We start from the raw sequence: 15,702 nt of genomic DNA, 5'->3' as shown, positions 1-15,702 counted from the left end.
CAAATTCAAAAAACTTAAATAGTCCGTTTCGATCGAAGATTTTGTTTAGGGAAAGCAAAGGAAAGGAAAATAAGAAGAAAAGTTGTTTTCCGTTGTATTTTCTCTTTATATTATATATTAAAACTATAAAATTATGAATTTTTTCATATTTTTCTTTCCTTTCCCTAATAATTTCCAAAATCCAAACGCAGTCTAACTCTTTCAAAAGGTGACTGTTGACTAGATAAAAAGAATTAAAGACTTCATTAATGAAAAACATGTAGAATTCGAACAAGGATTCAGACAAAGTGAATCCCAACTATTTAATTGAACAAGGTAATAATATACCAATTGTTCATACTCACGAATTTCTTATGTCTGATGTGCATATTAAAAATTAGAAAGTCTCCTAATCTATTAAAAGTCCGATAGTTTGTCAAATAAAGCAAACATCTGCAAAATAAGACTGACGAATAATGATCTTAACCCACTCTTCTTTTTCATTATCTGCACAGTAAAGAAAAGTTCGTTTAGCTTGTGATCAGATTCAGTTTTATTACTCCCTTGTACCGCTCCATTCATACTTAGACCCTGTATCTTCAAGAGCTCATCATTGATTTGTTAATATCAATTTCCCAACCAATGCATCTTCCTTTCAATGGTACCATAATGGCCTGGTTTGAAACCGCAATCAGCTATATTTTTTTCTGAATTTTGCAAATCAAGAAGAGCCTCAATTAAATTTTCATCTTCTTCTTTGGTCCACAACCTTTTATTTTTACATGGACCAAGTATCTTCTAAGGCCATTTGTATAAAGAAATGTGAAATTTTAATTTAGTCAAATATCAATTTTGCATGTAATTTCTAAGAACTGGAATTTGGATCCTATAGAAGTATAATATAATGTATATGATTACAAAAAATATTTCAATTATAAGTGAATTGAAGTTAGTGTTATTTAATGTAAAACTGAAGGAAAAAAATTCCTATTGTAATGGTAATGTAAAAAAGGGGAAACCCAGGTTCTTTTAACAAACAATAACCACAAATAATGCATGTATCTTATAAAATTCTATACATTCTTGATGAACTGTATGCTTGAAATTAACAGTCAAATTCATGCAGAACAAGAGATCAGTTGAATCCACAGAGGGAAACCGAGGTTTTTCAACAAACAATAACCACAGATAATGCACGTATCTTATAAAATTCTATACATTCTTGATGAACTGTATGCTTGAAATTAACAGTCAAATTCATGCAGAACAAGAGATCAGTTGAATCCACAGAGGGAAACCGAGGTTTTTCAACAAACAATAACCACAGATAATGCACGTATCTTATAAAATTCTATACATTCTTGATGAACTGTATGCTTGAAATTAACAGTCAAATTCATGCAGAACAAGAGATCAGTTGAATCCACAGAATTCATGCAAAATCATCAATTTTTTTCAAAATTGTAAATTGTTTGGGCCAAAATGTAATGGGCCTCAGATCCTCAGTTCTTTTGGGCCTAAAAGATTTTTAGAAGCCTCAGAAATGGGTCCAATGGAATTGGGGACTTGCAGGCTGACTGTTTCTGAACTTCTGGTCTTCCCCTTTGATTTTGAACCATGTGACTGAGCTTCCTGAGGTGATGATTCCAATTGTTGTGATGAACATAGAGCAAATGGGAGATGATGTGAAGAACAGAGAGCAAGCAAGATTTGGTGATAAATGTGGAGTAACCCCCTTTGGTACTGCAGGAGAGTAGTATAATAATGAAATAAGCAGATTTCTGTGCAAAACTCTGCACCGGAGACAATAATTACATGTTTGGTACATAGGAATGAAATGGAGTCGGATGGAATGTAATCGAATTTGTCACTTGACTTTGTTATGCTCTCCATTCAAATTTTCATCTCATTCCATTTTCTGCAAACCGAACATAATGTAAATATAAAGTTGGCTTGGGTTGGCAATTCTGAACCTCTGCGAATAGAAGTCAAAGTTCCTGTATGGTAGGTTTCTCTCTCTCTCTCTCTCTCTCTCTCTCGTATAAAATACTGTTGTGAAGGGTTCTGAGGAGCATGATACTCATGTGGAGATTGATATTCATCATTAGTGGACTTAGCTTTCTCTTTCTGATCAAACTAGGATGGAGTATGAATTGGGGACTGTTTTAAGAAGAAGCTCGTCTGATTGACCTGTTATGTAGAGGTTGATGGGGGAGATTCTGATGATATAACAGGTGGTATTGACATTTCTAAGTACATTCACAAGGAATTTGTTGACTCTCAGCTGGATTTAAGAGATTCAATAGACTTGGGTAAGGTTTGATTTTTTTTTTTTTTAATATGTTGTGGGAGATTCTGATTTTTATGGAGTAATTTGAATATATTTAGCAAAAAGGGGATGGAACAAAGCCCCAAACAACTTGTACGGTGCTTATAAAAAGGCATAAAACCATGACAAACAGACCCAGGGAATCAGAAATAGCGTGCTGGCATATGTGCTCAAAATCAGTTCACCAAAAATCAGTCCCTAATATATGGTTCAGTCTCAATCCATTTCTAATATAGTTCACTTCAGAAGTATTAATTACAAAGAAAAATTAAAACCACAACAAATCAGTTCTAATATACTTATTAGACTTGGTACTAAGTATATTTCCCATGAATGTTACCTCAGAAAGTGCCTGCTTAGAGAGGCAGAGGCTATACAAGGAAAAAAAGAAGGGTTTGAATAAGAAATGAAGTATGCTGTGTGCTGGTTATGGTGGCTGCCAGTATGCATGATGATTAGTACAAGACTTGGAACACCAGTAAATCAATATGACTTTGTCAATATACACCAGAGTAGGTGTATTTGTTCTCATCAACCTACAAGTATTGTGCCTTTTGTTTTCTAATTACTCGGGTCTCTAATCAATATACACCAGAGTAGGTGTATTTGTTTCGTCAACCTACAATTACACTTTGAGCTAGATAAATGAATGAAATTTATGTAAATTCTGATGTGCAGTTAAGTAGAATAAAACCAAGAAGGTGAGAAGCAACGCCATTGGTACGAAAATTCTGATGTGCAGTTAAGTAGAATAAAACCAAGAAAGCAAGCAGCAACACCATTGATACATAATATGCACAAAACTAGTGCTTGGGAGCATAGAATTCGAACTTTGGATTTGGATTTGTGTGGATTTGGACAAACATAATATATTATTTAATTTAATTTCTTCTATATTCACATAACTCCAAATCCAAGGCCCTAAGTCGATTCTCCCAAATGCTACCTAAATGTATAGAATGACAATAACCTCCAAACATACCCATAGGCTTCCATGACATAATTTTGAGTCATGCTCATTTTGGCATGTCTTCATTCTAATTTCTTAAAAACTAATCATCTATGGGTGGGAAAATAGGGAGACAAAAGCTCAAACACCTACCAATAATCATAACCAGAAAGAGAGTAATACGATAAAGAAAAGGAAAATAGGCCATGATAATCACCACTAAAGTATAACACCAAAAAGCTCACCTTGTTGAAATACCGTTCTAATAAGTACATAAATAAATAAATGCATAGGTTAGTGAAGATCTAGATACATTCTCTCTCTCTCTCTCTCTCTCTCTCCTTATTATTATTATTATTATTTTTAAAGTCTATTAAAGGCCCATAATTATTATTTTTTTTAAGTTTATTAAAGATCCATTGAGCTTAAGTTATAGAATAGAAGATAGCTCATCTTCTATCATATACACTCTTTAATTTCTAAAATTTTAAATTCTAATAGTTAAGATTTGATTAAAATGAATGACCTTACTTGAAGATAGGTCTCCCCTATTTATAATACAAATTAAATACATTCTAATGACAATAATACCTTTACTAACTCTCATTAATTAACATGCTTACACACTCAATAATAATACTAAAAGACATAAATAACCTCTAACACTCTCCCTTAAGTTGGAGCATAAGTGTCATATGCTCCTAGCTTGTTACAAATGAATTTAACACGAGCACCCCCCCTCCCCCCCCCCCCCCCCCAATGTTTTGGTAAACAAATCAGCAAGCTGCATGTCCAACTTCACATAAGTGGTTGTAATGACCTTTTGCACAAGTTCCTTTCGAACAAAGTGACAATCAACTTCAACGTGCTTCATCTGCTCATGAAAGACCGGGTTGGAGGCAATATGAAGAGCAACTTGATTGTCACACATCAACTTCATAAGCTGAGAATGTGAATACTCAATTCTTCGAACGTGTTCTTTAACTAGAAAAGATCACGAGCAATTTGAGCCATAGCTCTATATTTTGATTTAGCACTTGACCTTGCTACCACAGTTTATTTCATACTCTTCCAAGAGACCAAATTACCACCAACCAAGATACAGTACCTGGTGGTGGATCTCCAATTGGAACGCGATCCATCCCAATATGCTTTTGTATATCTATGGATATAAGTGTGACCTTGATCACAATATAAAAGACCTTTCCTAGGTGCACCTTTGAGATATCTCAAGATGCGAATTACTGCCTCCCAATACACGTTCTCGGAGAATTTAGAAATTGACTCACAAGCCATGTTGCAAAAGATATATTTGGCCGATTGACTGAAATAATTCAACTTTTCAACAAGTCTCTGGTCTTGTCCAGGATTAGATAGCAAATCACCCATATCCGACATTAACTTGCTGTTAGGATCTATGGGTGTATCAATCAGTTTAGATCCCAATAAGCCAGTTTCATCCAACAAATCAATAACATACATCCTCTGTGACAAAATAGTTTCGATACGAGATCTAGATACTTCTATACCCAAGAAGTATTTCAACAGTCCCAAATATTTGGTATGAAACTTAGTTTGTAGAAAAAGTTTGAGACTCTAAATACCTTTATCATCATCATTTATAATAATATCATCCATACAAACAACAAGAAGGATCCTACTCGATGAAGTATGACAATAAAACATGGAATGATCCACAACACACCGTCAAAGACCAAACTAAAGTACTACAACACTTAAACAACCAAACCATGCTCTGGGAGATTGTTTTAACCCAAATAAAGCCTTCTTGAACCGACACACTAAGCCTGATTCCCCTTGAGCAACAAGCACAGGTGGTTGCTCCATATAAACCTCCTCCTCAAGGTCACCATGCAAGAAGACATTTTTCACATTTAATTGATGCAGAGGCCAATGATAAGTAGTAGCCAAAGAGATGAATAGACGTACTGATGTAAGTTTGACAGCTGTAGAAAAAGTATTAGAATAATCCAGACCATACACCTGAGTGTATCCCTTAGCAACTATACGGGCTTTTAGACAAGCCATAGAACCATCAGGGTTGACTTTCACAGTGTAGATCCAGCGATAACCAACCACAAACTTGTTAGGAGGAAGAGGTACCAAGTCCCAAGTACCATTGTCATGTACTTCAACCATAGCATCCCTCCACCTAGATTGGGCTAAGGCTTTCGAAACAGATTTAGGAAGCGTAGTAGATGATAGAGTAGTAACAAAACAATAATAGGAGGGTGATAAAGAGTCATAAGAAACGTAGTTGGAAATGGGATGTTGAGTACATGTGCGTTTGCATTTCCGAACAGCAATTAGAGGATCAACATCATGGGAAGTATGATCATTAGATGAGGAAACCAATGGCGTGGTAGTAGAAGCTAGAGGGGACTCTCTTCCTTGGAGCCGCCGCCCATGAATTCACTTGCAAATTAGGATGGTCAAGGTGATGAGAAGGACTCGAACTACATGGAGACTTAGATGGTTGGTTGGGTCAGGACAGCAATGTAGAATCTAGAAGATTAGGAAAAGGAAGAGGCTCATTGAGCTTCGAAGTGCTTAGTGACTGCGTGTAGTAATGTGTAGACTCAAATAATGTAACATCGGCAAAAACAAAGAAGCGATGCAGTATAGGACTATAACAATGTCTCTTTTCAGTATATGAGTAGCCCGCAAAGACACATTTTATAGCACGAAGATCCAACTTACACCCCAAGAGTTAGTTAATGAACAAAGGACACGCACCCAAATACATGAGGAGGAAGAGAAAATAAAGGTGAATTAGGAAAGAGAATGGAGTAGGGAATTTTACCACTAAGAATAGAGGATGACATTCTGTTGATTAGATGACAAGCAGTAAGTACAACATCACTCCAAAACACATTAGGTACATGCATTTGATAAAGTAAGGTGCGAGTGGATTCAAGAAGATGTCTATTTTTCTACTCTGCAACCACATTTTGTTGAGGAGTGTGGGCACAAGATGATTGATGAACAATACCAAACTAAGTCATGTAAGTAGTGAATTGTGCACTGAAAAACTCTTTAGCATTATCACTTCGAAGTATTCGAACAAGCAAATCAAATTGAGTCTTTATTTCGGAACAAAAGGCACAAAATACATGAAATAAATCAGAATGATCTTTTATTAAATATAACCAAGTCATTCTTGAATAGTCATCCACAAAGGTTGTAAATTACCGAAAACCCAACTTGGACACAACCCTACTAGGACCTCGGACATCTGAATGAACTAACATAAAAGGGTTTGTAGCTCGTTTATTGACTTGAGAAGCGAAAGAAACACAATGGTACTTTCCTAATTGACAAGACTCACAATCGGGACTAGACACGACACTCAAACTAGGAACAAGATATTTTAACTTTTTCAATGAAGGATGACTCAGGTGACAATGAATTTGGAAAGGTGTGGCAGCAACAATGAAAGCGGTAGAAGGAGATAGCGGCTCAAAGTGACATAGTCCACCAGCTTCATGCCCTTTGCCAATCGTCTTCCTTATCTTCAAATCTTGAATAACCACAGAATTAGGGAAGAATGTCACTGAACAATTCATGGATTTAGTAATTTTGCTAACGGACATAAGATTTAAAGGAAATTTGGGAATATATAAAACCGAAGGAAGAGAAATAGAAGAAGTGGGATTTGCTGTCCCAATTCCCTTGACTATAGTAATGGATCCATCAGTAAGAGTAAGACAAAGTAAATTTGCAAGATATTGAAGAGTGGAGAAAAGACTAGGTATATCTATGATATGATCAGTGGTAGCAGAGTCTATGACCTAAGGACTAGGGCGAGAAGTATTGGATGACAGGCATACTATGTGATTACCTGTTTGGGCAAGAGATGCAATGGGAAGTGAAGTTTGTTGTGATGCTTGATACTACTGGAACTTGGAATACTCTTCCTCTTACATGGATATAGCATGTTGCCCCCCACTTGGCCCCAAAGGTGAGGAGTCAGTGGTGATTGCATTGGCTGTTGCCAAAGGTGTGAAGTCGTGGTGGCTGCATTGGCAATACATGAAGATCTGTCGTGAAGATCCCAACACTGCTTAATAGTATGATTACTCTGTCCACAATGAGTGCACTTGCGAGGAGTACCTCTACCTCATTTGTCTTTACCATACGACCATTTGAACCAGCGCGATAGCTTTTGCGGTTGTTTGGTAGAGAACTAGAATCACCCTATGTAGCAAAGGCTGTCCTCTTAGATCCAGATGCAAGAGTAGGAGAATGCGTGCTAAAGGAAGTACGAAGGACACGAGAATAAATATCGAAAAATGATGACAACTCGACACTACTGAGTATTTGGGACCAAACTGCCTCAAACTCAGGTCTCAAGCCTGTTAGAACACGAAGAACTATCATTCACTCCCTTTGCTTCTACATCTCACAAACGTTGGCAAGTATAGGTTGCATGACGTTAAGCTCCTCATGAACATGTTTCATCTCTCCAAAATAACTTGCGATACTCCTATCTCCTTGTTGTAACTGAAAGTACTCTTGGGATAAATCATACGTACATGTAATGTTACTAGAGTATAGAAGTTTGACATAATCCCAAATCTCCTTGCACGTATCTAGATGCATACACATTCGTGCAATCTGTGGATCCATTGAATACCATAAAATTAAAACAATCAAGGCATCTTCTTGAACCCACACGTCTTTTCTCTTCTCATATGAAGGATTAGATTAGAGCAAGTGGCTAGATTTCCCTAATCCTGCTAAATAAATACGAACACCCTTAGACCATTGAACATAATTGTTTCCATCCAACTTTTGAGTCGTTATTTGTGGCTGCGATGTAGGAAACAAAATTTTGGCATTCTTAGATTCCATCCCAACACACGAATCAGCAACCACACCAAAAAAAAAAAGAACAATCAAAACTAATTAGGATAGTCACAAACTATGTGAAGCACCGACACAACCACGGACGAGGTGAACAACTCACTGACGGATATAGCACTGCCACAGCCTCACAACTGAACATATGAACGCTGCCACAGCTCCAAAAAACTCATAAAGAAGCCTTCACAAACATTGAACAGAAATTAATGGAATGTTGCGAGTGCATAGTTGAAGAACATTGAATTTTTGAGCAAGAAGCTGGCCTAACAGATTGATAATATAGTCTAGAGAAGGAATCATAGCACGGAAGAGGGAAAAAAAAAAAGTGGCTGAAACTTCACTCACACGCTGGCGCGTGGGATTGGCCTTGCCGGGATTTGGCTGGCATGTGGAGGCACGTGGGGGGTCCTTCAGCGATGGGGTTTTGTGGGGTGAGTTGTCGGGGTGGTCTGTTTATGGGGTGTATCGTTGGTTTTGTGAAATAATATGGGATGGAGGTGGATTTAAGAAGGACAGCCATGGGAATGGTGTTTCCCGATGATGGCTGAGGGGAATAGTGTTTAGGTTGGATCATGCTCTGATACCATGTTAAGATTTTACTAAAATGAATGACCTTACTTGAAGATAGGTCTCTACCTCTATTTATAAATCAAATTAAATACATTATAATGACAATAATACCCTTACTAACTCTCATTAAGTAACATACTAACACACTCAATAATAATAATATTAAAAGACATAAATAACCTCTTAACACTAACTATTAGAATGTACACTGCACACAGCATCATTATTCAAAACTTGCCACTAATTATAGGAAAAAATATTGACAAGAATTTACATTTTGGACAAAAATATTTCAATCATGTGAATTGTAGCTTTTTATTACTCGATTTCAAGAATCTCTGTCTCTCTCTAAATAAGAGATCACACATTCTATGACCTGTTATGCATATCCTATAACATGCATGCATAACAGGGGAGTATTAATCCCCAAGAAACTCTAATGCAGCATCAAAAGTAGAGACCAGAATGGTTAGAAAACCGAAGTACTCATTAATTTGTCAGTGCAGGGAATACTGTTCCTACTGAAATTAAAAGTTTCTGCAACTTCCTACTCTTCTAATAATTGTGTCATATGTCTAAATTGGAGCATCCAACATGCAAGTGGTTTTGAAGGGGGATAAAGAAAAGGAAAAGCAGAGACAGAGTCTATTTTCCATATAATAACAGTGAAGGAGTAAACTAAGGGAGCATGAGTAACACACCTGTGCAGTTGGAGAAGTGTTTCTAGGTTTCACTGGCGAAGAAGCTTTGTTATCTTTTTATCTAGTTAAGAAGTGTTTACATCTAGAACATCCAGGAAAAGCATAATAATACATTCTTGGAACTATTGTTAAGCACATGCATAGGCTAGTGAAGGGAGGTCATCTTAGAATTTCATAGTAAAAAAGGTCAAAAGATCTGATGCAAATCTTTCATCACATCCCGTGTACCAACCTCAATTGAAAAATGAAACTTGCCCAAAGTAAACTACACATTACAATATAATACTATCTTTGCAGACTCAACCCAAAAGGCTAAAATTCCAGTCCAGTGATTATCTCAACTTCTAGGGATGCAATATTGTTTCTTTTAGTTTTTCTCGTAGCAATGGTATTGGAGCCGACTTTGGAGGGGCTTCGTGCCCTTGCTCTGTTTGGATGTTTGCTTTTAATGAATTTCCTTTTAGCTCAAAAAGAAAGATTTTAGGGCTTTTAAAATTTTTTTTTTCCCTCAATAATTTTCCTTATTTTGGGCGCATATGTGATTATAGGAAGAAGAGACTGGCAGAGATGAGACAGGCTACAAAGATCATGAGGTTTGGATCGATTATTCCAATATCTGGATCAGATTTTGTACGGGAGGTTTCGCAAGCACCTTCAGATGTTTGGGTAGTGGTGATTTTGTACAAGGAAGGGTAATTTATGCTAACTTAATATAATGCTAACTTTAATAAAATGTGCAATTTTTTCTACTCTAATTATTTTTTCCTCAAAATTTTCTATTTGCTTACCACTTTCCTCAGATATGGTTATACATGTCTTTGAATGGTTATATTTATATCTTTGGTGTTTTTATACTGATTTCTGTTGTAATTTTTGGTAGAATACCTGAATGTGGGCTCCTTTTACAATGTTTGGAAGAATTGGCAACAAGATACCCAGCAACAAAATTTGTTAAAATAATATCAACTGATTGCATTCCCAACTACCCAGATCGTAATTTGCCTACACTGCTGGTGTACAATAATGGTGCAGTCAAAGCAAATTATGCGGGCTTGAATAGTTTTGGCCGGAGATGCACTTCTGAAGGTATGCTACCTATGTCCTACATTTATACACTATTTTGTCTTCCTATCTTTTAAGGTCTGTGCTTAAGTTGCTGCTGCTCTTTTCAGTGAACCATCTGATTTCTTGATATGAGATCTTTGTATCGTTATTTGTGTAAGGAGTCGCATGCATTGCACGTGAGTTTTTTTCCCCCAGTAATTATATGAATTTCTTCTGCCTATGAAAAAAAAAAGGTGTCATAATTTCAACGACCAATAATGCAAACATTCTACAACAAACAATTGTCAAGCCCTTCCCCATATACACAGTTTGTGAGGACTTAAATGGCAATCAAAAAAATAAAAAAAAATGTTTGTACAGAATTAATAAAACATATCTTTCTTGTATTGAAAAAACCTCTAATTCTTTCCATCCTGTGTTCAGATAGAAAAATCAATTTATGAAGTAGCAGCCGAAATCTTGTCAACAGAATAACTAAATTTAATCATAAAAAATGGAAACCGTATCTAGTAAATTAGCATGACTCTGTCTGAATGCCCTTCCATGCCCACAATCCTTCCTAGATAGCCTTCTGTTGCCACCAGAATTCCCAGCACAGACAGAGCAGTTTCCCAGAGATTTCTGGTCCACTTGCAACTAATTAGAATATGGCGCACTTAGTTGCCTTTTTTGTAGAAAGCACCTATTTATGATTGTAATCCCTCTTTTCCGAAGGATATCTAGGTTCAAAATCCTCCCCACCGAAGCTTCTCAAGCAAAAAAGGAACTTTAGTGGGCGCTCCTGCTTTCCAAATGGCTGTCCATGATAAAAAGATTTTCACCTCCTCTTGGTTACTCATCTTGATAATCATGAAAAAAGGATTTAACCTCGAAGCCAGCTTTTTTGAGCATTTCTGTTTTGCATTATCCTCCCGATGTGAGCAAAAAAATTTTCAAAGCTTTAACAACATTGTAAAGACAAATGATTTACATCAAAACTATTTTCTTCTAGGATGAAACCTTGGGCTAACAATTATTCTAGATTTACAAATCTTGCATATGTTTTCACAATTATTCCAGATTTAGCAAGTTTTCATAAACCCAATTAATTTCTAGTACAGGACAACTAAGTTGCAAATTTAACTGTAGTATTTTCTGCAATAAATTTGGTTTCTTGGTGCGTGTATCTTCTCAACAGTCAACAACATATTTGTTTTTGTTACTAGAGCAAGTATAAGAGTAATGCCAGCTTCTATCACAAAAATTGCATTTCAAAAAACAATTTTTGTGTAGATCTTGTTTTTGGGAGTGATTGTACCAATTTTGGTCTTGTCAAAGATATATTTGACTGGCTAATATTTTGTCTAGAATCTCATTTTTGTGGATAAATTTCGAAAGAATATAACTAAGGTCCTCAAATTCCTTTTTCATTTTTCTTTTAATAAAAATTTTACAATCTCAATGATTTTTAGGAGAACTAAACTCAATCTTAGCTTTCACATCCTCATTTTCCTTTTTCAAGAACTCATTTTCTTTAGAAAAAAATGTTCAGTTTTAGTCCGTGTTTTAAAAGGCGAAGGCATAAAGCGAGGTGTTTTACCCTCCGTGAGGCGAGGCGTAAGCCTTAAGGCATTGAGGCGTAAGCATTTTGGGACTGTTTTTTTAAAATTATTAATAAATAAAGATCAAGGGGCTCCCGACTCTGTGTTGGTATCAGAGCCATGTTTCTTGCCTGGAGTCCAGGAAAGTTAAGATTATAGAAGTGATTTTAGAAGAACGAGATACAATTAGCAACGGGGAAAACTTGCAAACCATGAATACACCCTCTCAAGATTCCAATCATCTTTCTTGTTCCATCTCTCTTCATCCCTTCATCAAAAGAACCACTTCCTCCAAAATTACCAACCTAGTTGAATATTCCTATATTCCTGATTCTGCTCAAATCTAGGAAACCTCCCTTCCTCTTGTTAATCCTTATAATATCTTCAGAAAAAAATAAAAAATCCTTAGCCAACCAAGTCCGTATTCTTCTTATTTCCCACAATAGACCTCAGGTCAAAGAATATGTTCAGACCACAGCTCTTGACAAGTGTCTTATCCCGGCTTCTTCCAGAGAACAATATATTGATCTTGAGCTTGACCAAGATCTGATCAACCAATGGATTAGAGAAGGTTATACTCACCTTCACTTCGGTGTTGTTCGTCTTCTCCTCACCCTACATGGCAGAAAAAGACTTCCTGTTATAGCAAGAATTACTCTCCTCAACCCCACTTATACTCAGTATGAGCATGCTGCTATCGGGACTTCTCTCGCTACACTTCAAGCTAGAAGTGTCTGCCTCACATTTTTTCCAAATTTCAATATTCCTTTAAGGGATAAAAATTTGAAGAATTGTATAAAGGTCCAGCTTCAAATCATTGGTGCTCCTCAGATATCCTCTGCCTATATGGCTACTCTTCACCATCGGCTCATCTTACAGACTACAAGATCATGCTGTTGATCTTCCTCTTCCAGGATAGTCTGACAATACTATTCTCACTACTGCTGAAAGAGAAGATGAAGTGCCAACCATCTTGCAGATACCAAGACAAATTCCCAGAGATGAATTAAAACAACTTATTCCTTTGGAGTGGATTACCAGCTATGAGCAACTTCACCAGCATTCAATACCAATTCATCTTTCAGATCCGAAATTCCAGAGACTGCCAGATGGAACTGTGAAAACTGTGTTTGATCCAAAAGATGGTGCTTCCTCCAGCATACCCCCAGTTTTCCAATCCCTGATGATAAAACCTATCACTTTTGAAGAAGATATCCCCTTAAATAGTATTAATGCAGATGGATCTCCCATCTACACTGACAAAATTGAAGGACACTTTATCTGGGATGTTGACCCTTCAATGTGTGATCCTGATTGTGATTGCCATATATCACACCAGAAGGAAACCAAACCGTCTTGCAATCCATTTCCTCCTCACAGAAGGCGGCCTGATGATCCAAATAACTCATGGATAGGAATTTGACGTCCGGATCCTAAACCTAAACCTCTATGGATCTATGAAAGAGCCCTTGAAAATTTTTGTCAAGAAGGATTACTTCCTCCAGAAGAACCTGAACCAGTTCCTTACCAAAATCCAGTATCCCAAGCCCAACCTATTCCTTGTTTCATGGCATCCCCATATGACAAACATTTTCCACCATTGGAACCTAGGTCATATCCAGAATCAAACCTGCATTCTAGACCTTTTGTTCAAACCTCTGAAGTCCAACCAGATGGTTCTAGAAAATTCCTTTCACAAGTAGAACAAGTCTTAAACTGGCAAACCCAAAACGTTAGATCTCAGAATTCAACTTTATCTTCCATTGATTATAAGATTGATAAACTCATTTTTCAAGGTACTCAGATGACCCAAAGACTTGACTGTCTTGATTCCAGACTTAATGATATGTACACTGGCTTGAAAAGGAAAATTACTAGTCTTGATGCTGAGCTCAGACAGTACATTGACACAGGATATTATGGATCGATGTTCAATGAAAAGGAGATAGAGATAACAGACTCAAAGATCAATTATCTCAGATGGAACGAGATCTCCATCATTCTCCACCAGTTTCTTATGTCCCTAAATCCTTTCCATACACTCCGTCATATTCCTCTTTTCCATCTTAGTCACCACCATCTCCATCCTACTTACCAGATTATTCTAAGCATTTCAAGTCCACTGCTGATTTCCTCAATAGACATTCTCTCATACCATCCAAGGCTACTTCCCCATGACCCCCGACTTTGCCCAAATCAGAGTCTTCCAATCCTACTTCTGTTGATCAAAAGTTTAAGCCATCATTTCCATCCTCGGATCAGCCACCATCATTGCTTGCTGACAAAGTTTTGTCCATCCCTGAAAAATCCTTCGAAGATTATGATGACAGTGATGTTTCCACTGAAGCATTATCAGAAAGTTCATCCACACCGGATGATGAGATTACAGATCTTTCACATATGCTAATGGCATCTCTTACTGATCCAGGATCTTCCAGGACACAGGAATTTAATGAACAGACTGATACTACAACTCCAATTGTAGAAGAACCTATTGAAGTTGATTCGGCCACAGCTGACTCAGCCCCAAAGCAATATGTTCCTCATAATGGTCCCTGGTTCTCATTTGAAGGTCTCTCATCCACAAAATGGAGAGATAGAATTGGAGAATTTGGTGCTTGGATTGATCTCCAACTTTCTAAACAGGGCAACAATCTTGAAACAGTACTTAAATTTATTTCTAGATTTACTAGAACGTTAAAAGATTGGTTTCAAAGTCTTGGTGATTACAGACAATTATAGTTCATCGGATAACAGTCTCCCTCTCATGCCCTTGGAGTTCTTTATCGAGAATTCATTGGAGACCCTGATGCTCATGCTAATGAAGTCAGACAAGAATACTTTGAGATGCGTTGTTGCTCATTAAAGAGAAAAGATCTTGATTTTCATTATCAAAGAATGTCCAGACGATATTATCTTCTCGGCGGTCTTAATGATGAAAACCTCAGACAGGTTTATGTTAATTCTCTACCAGAAGATATTCAGCCTGAACTTCAAAGGGGACTCTCTTCTCTCCAAAGATCTCTTAGAGACATCTCTCTTGGAGAAATTCATCAGCTTGCAAAACCACAAGTTCACTAAGCAATGCAAGAAGCCTTATCTTAAGATCAAATGCAAAGAAAAGGATTGCACCTGTAGTCCTAAAAAGAAGAAACACTTCAAAGATTATGGTTCTGGCAAGCGTTTCAGAAAAGATCCCAGGAAGAAAAAGAGATTCAGATTCTTCAAAAAGAAATCTCGACGAAAACACGACAAGTCTTCTCGTTGTTTCATTTGCAAAAGGAAAGGACACTATGCTAAACAATGCCATGCAAATCGGACAAAATCTGCAAAGCTTGCCCAACAGTTGCAAACTGAAGATCTTGATGCAGATGTTGAATTTGTTTTTTTAGAACAAGAAGAAATGACTGAAGAAACCATTCTAGTCCTTACTGACTCGAAAATTCTGATTCAGATGATAATTCTCATTCAGATGAAATATTCAATGTCCAACCTCTCCTCTCCTCTGAAGAATCACAGATAAGTCCTCATGTTCAAATCCAACTTCTTCCTGAAAAATATGTTAAACCCATACCCGCTGTTGCATACATTGATACGGTTTCCCATAGACCATGAGTAATCCAAAAGTCTTACCTTCGGATT

At 36.9% G+C, this 15,702-nt stretch overlaps 1 protein-coding gene across 1 annotated transcript in view; it reads left to right on the top strand.

Annotated features, from left to right (window-relative positions):
• Nucleotides 1–15,702, top strand: part of LOC131168109 (uncharacterized) — a 30,726-nt gene that overhangs the window by 10,942 nt on the left and 4,082 nt on the right. Inside the window, exons 2-3 of the mRNA XM_058127318.1 lie at nucleotides 9,964–10,107; nucleotides 10,296–10,501. Of these exons, the coding sequence (XP_057983301.1) occupies nucleotides 9,964–10,107; nucleotides 10,296–10,501 (350 nt within the window). The remainder of the gene's footprint in view (nucleotides 1–9,963; nucleotides 10,108–10,295; nucleotides 10,502–15,702) is intronic.

This window comes from Malania oleifera, chromosome 11 (genome assembly GCF_029873635.1).
Source record: "Malania oleifera isolate guangnan ecotype guangnan chromosome 11, ASM2987363v1, whole genome shotgun sequence".
In the NCBI taxonomy this organism is placed as follows: Eukaryota; Viridiplantae; Streptophyta; class Magnoliopsida; order Santalales; family Ximeniaceae; genus Malania; species Malania oleifera.
The sequence above is the reverse complement of the archived record's forward strand: the minus strand, read 5'-3'. Positions and strand labels throughout refer to the sequence as shown.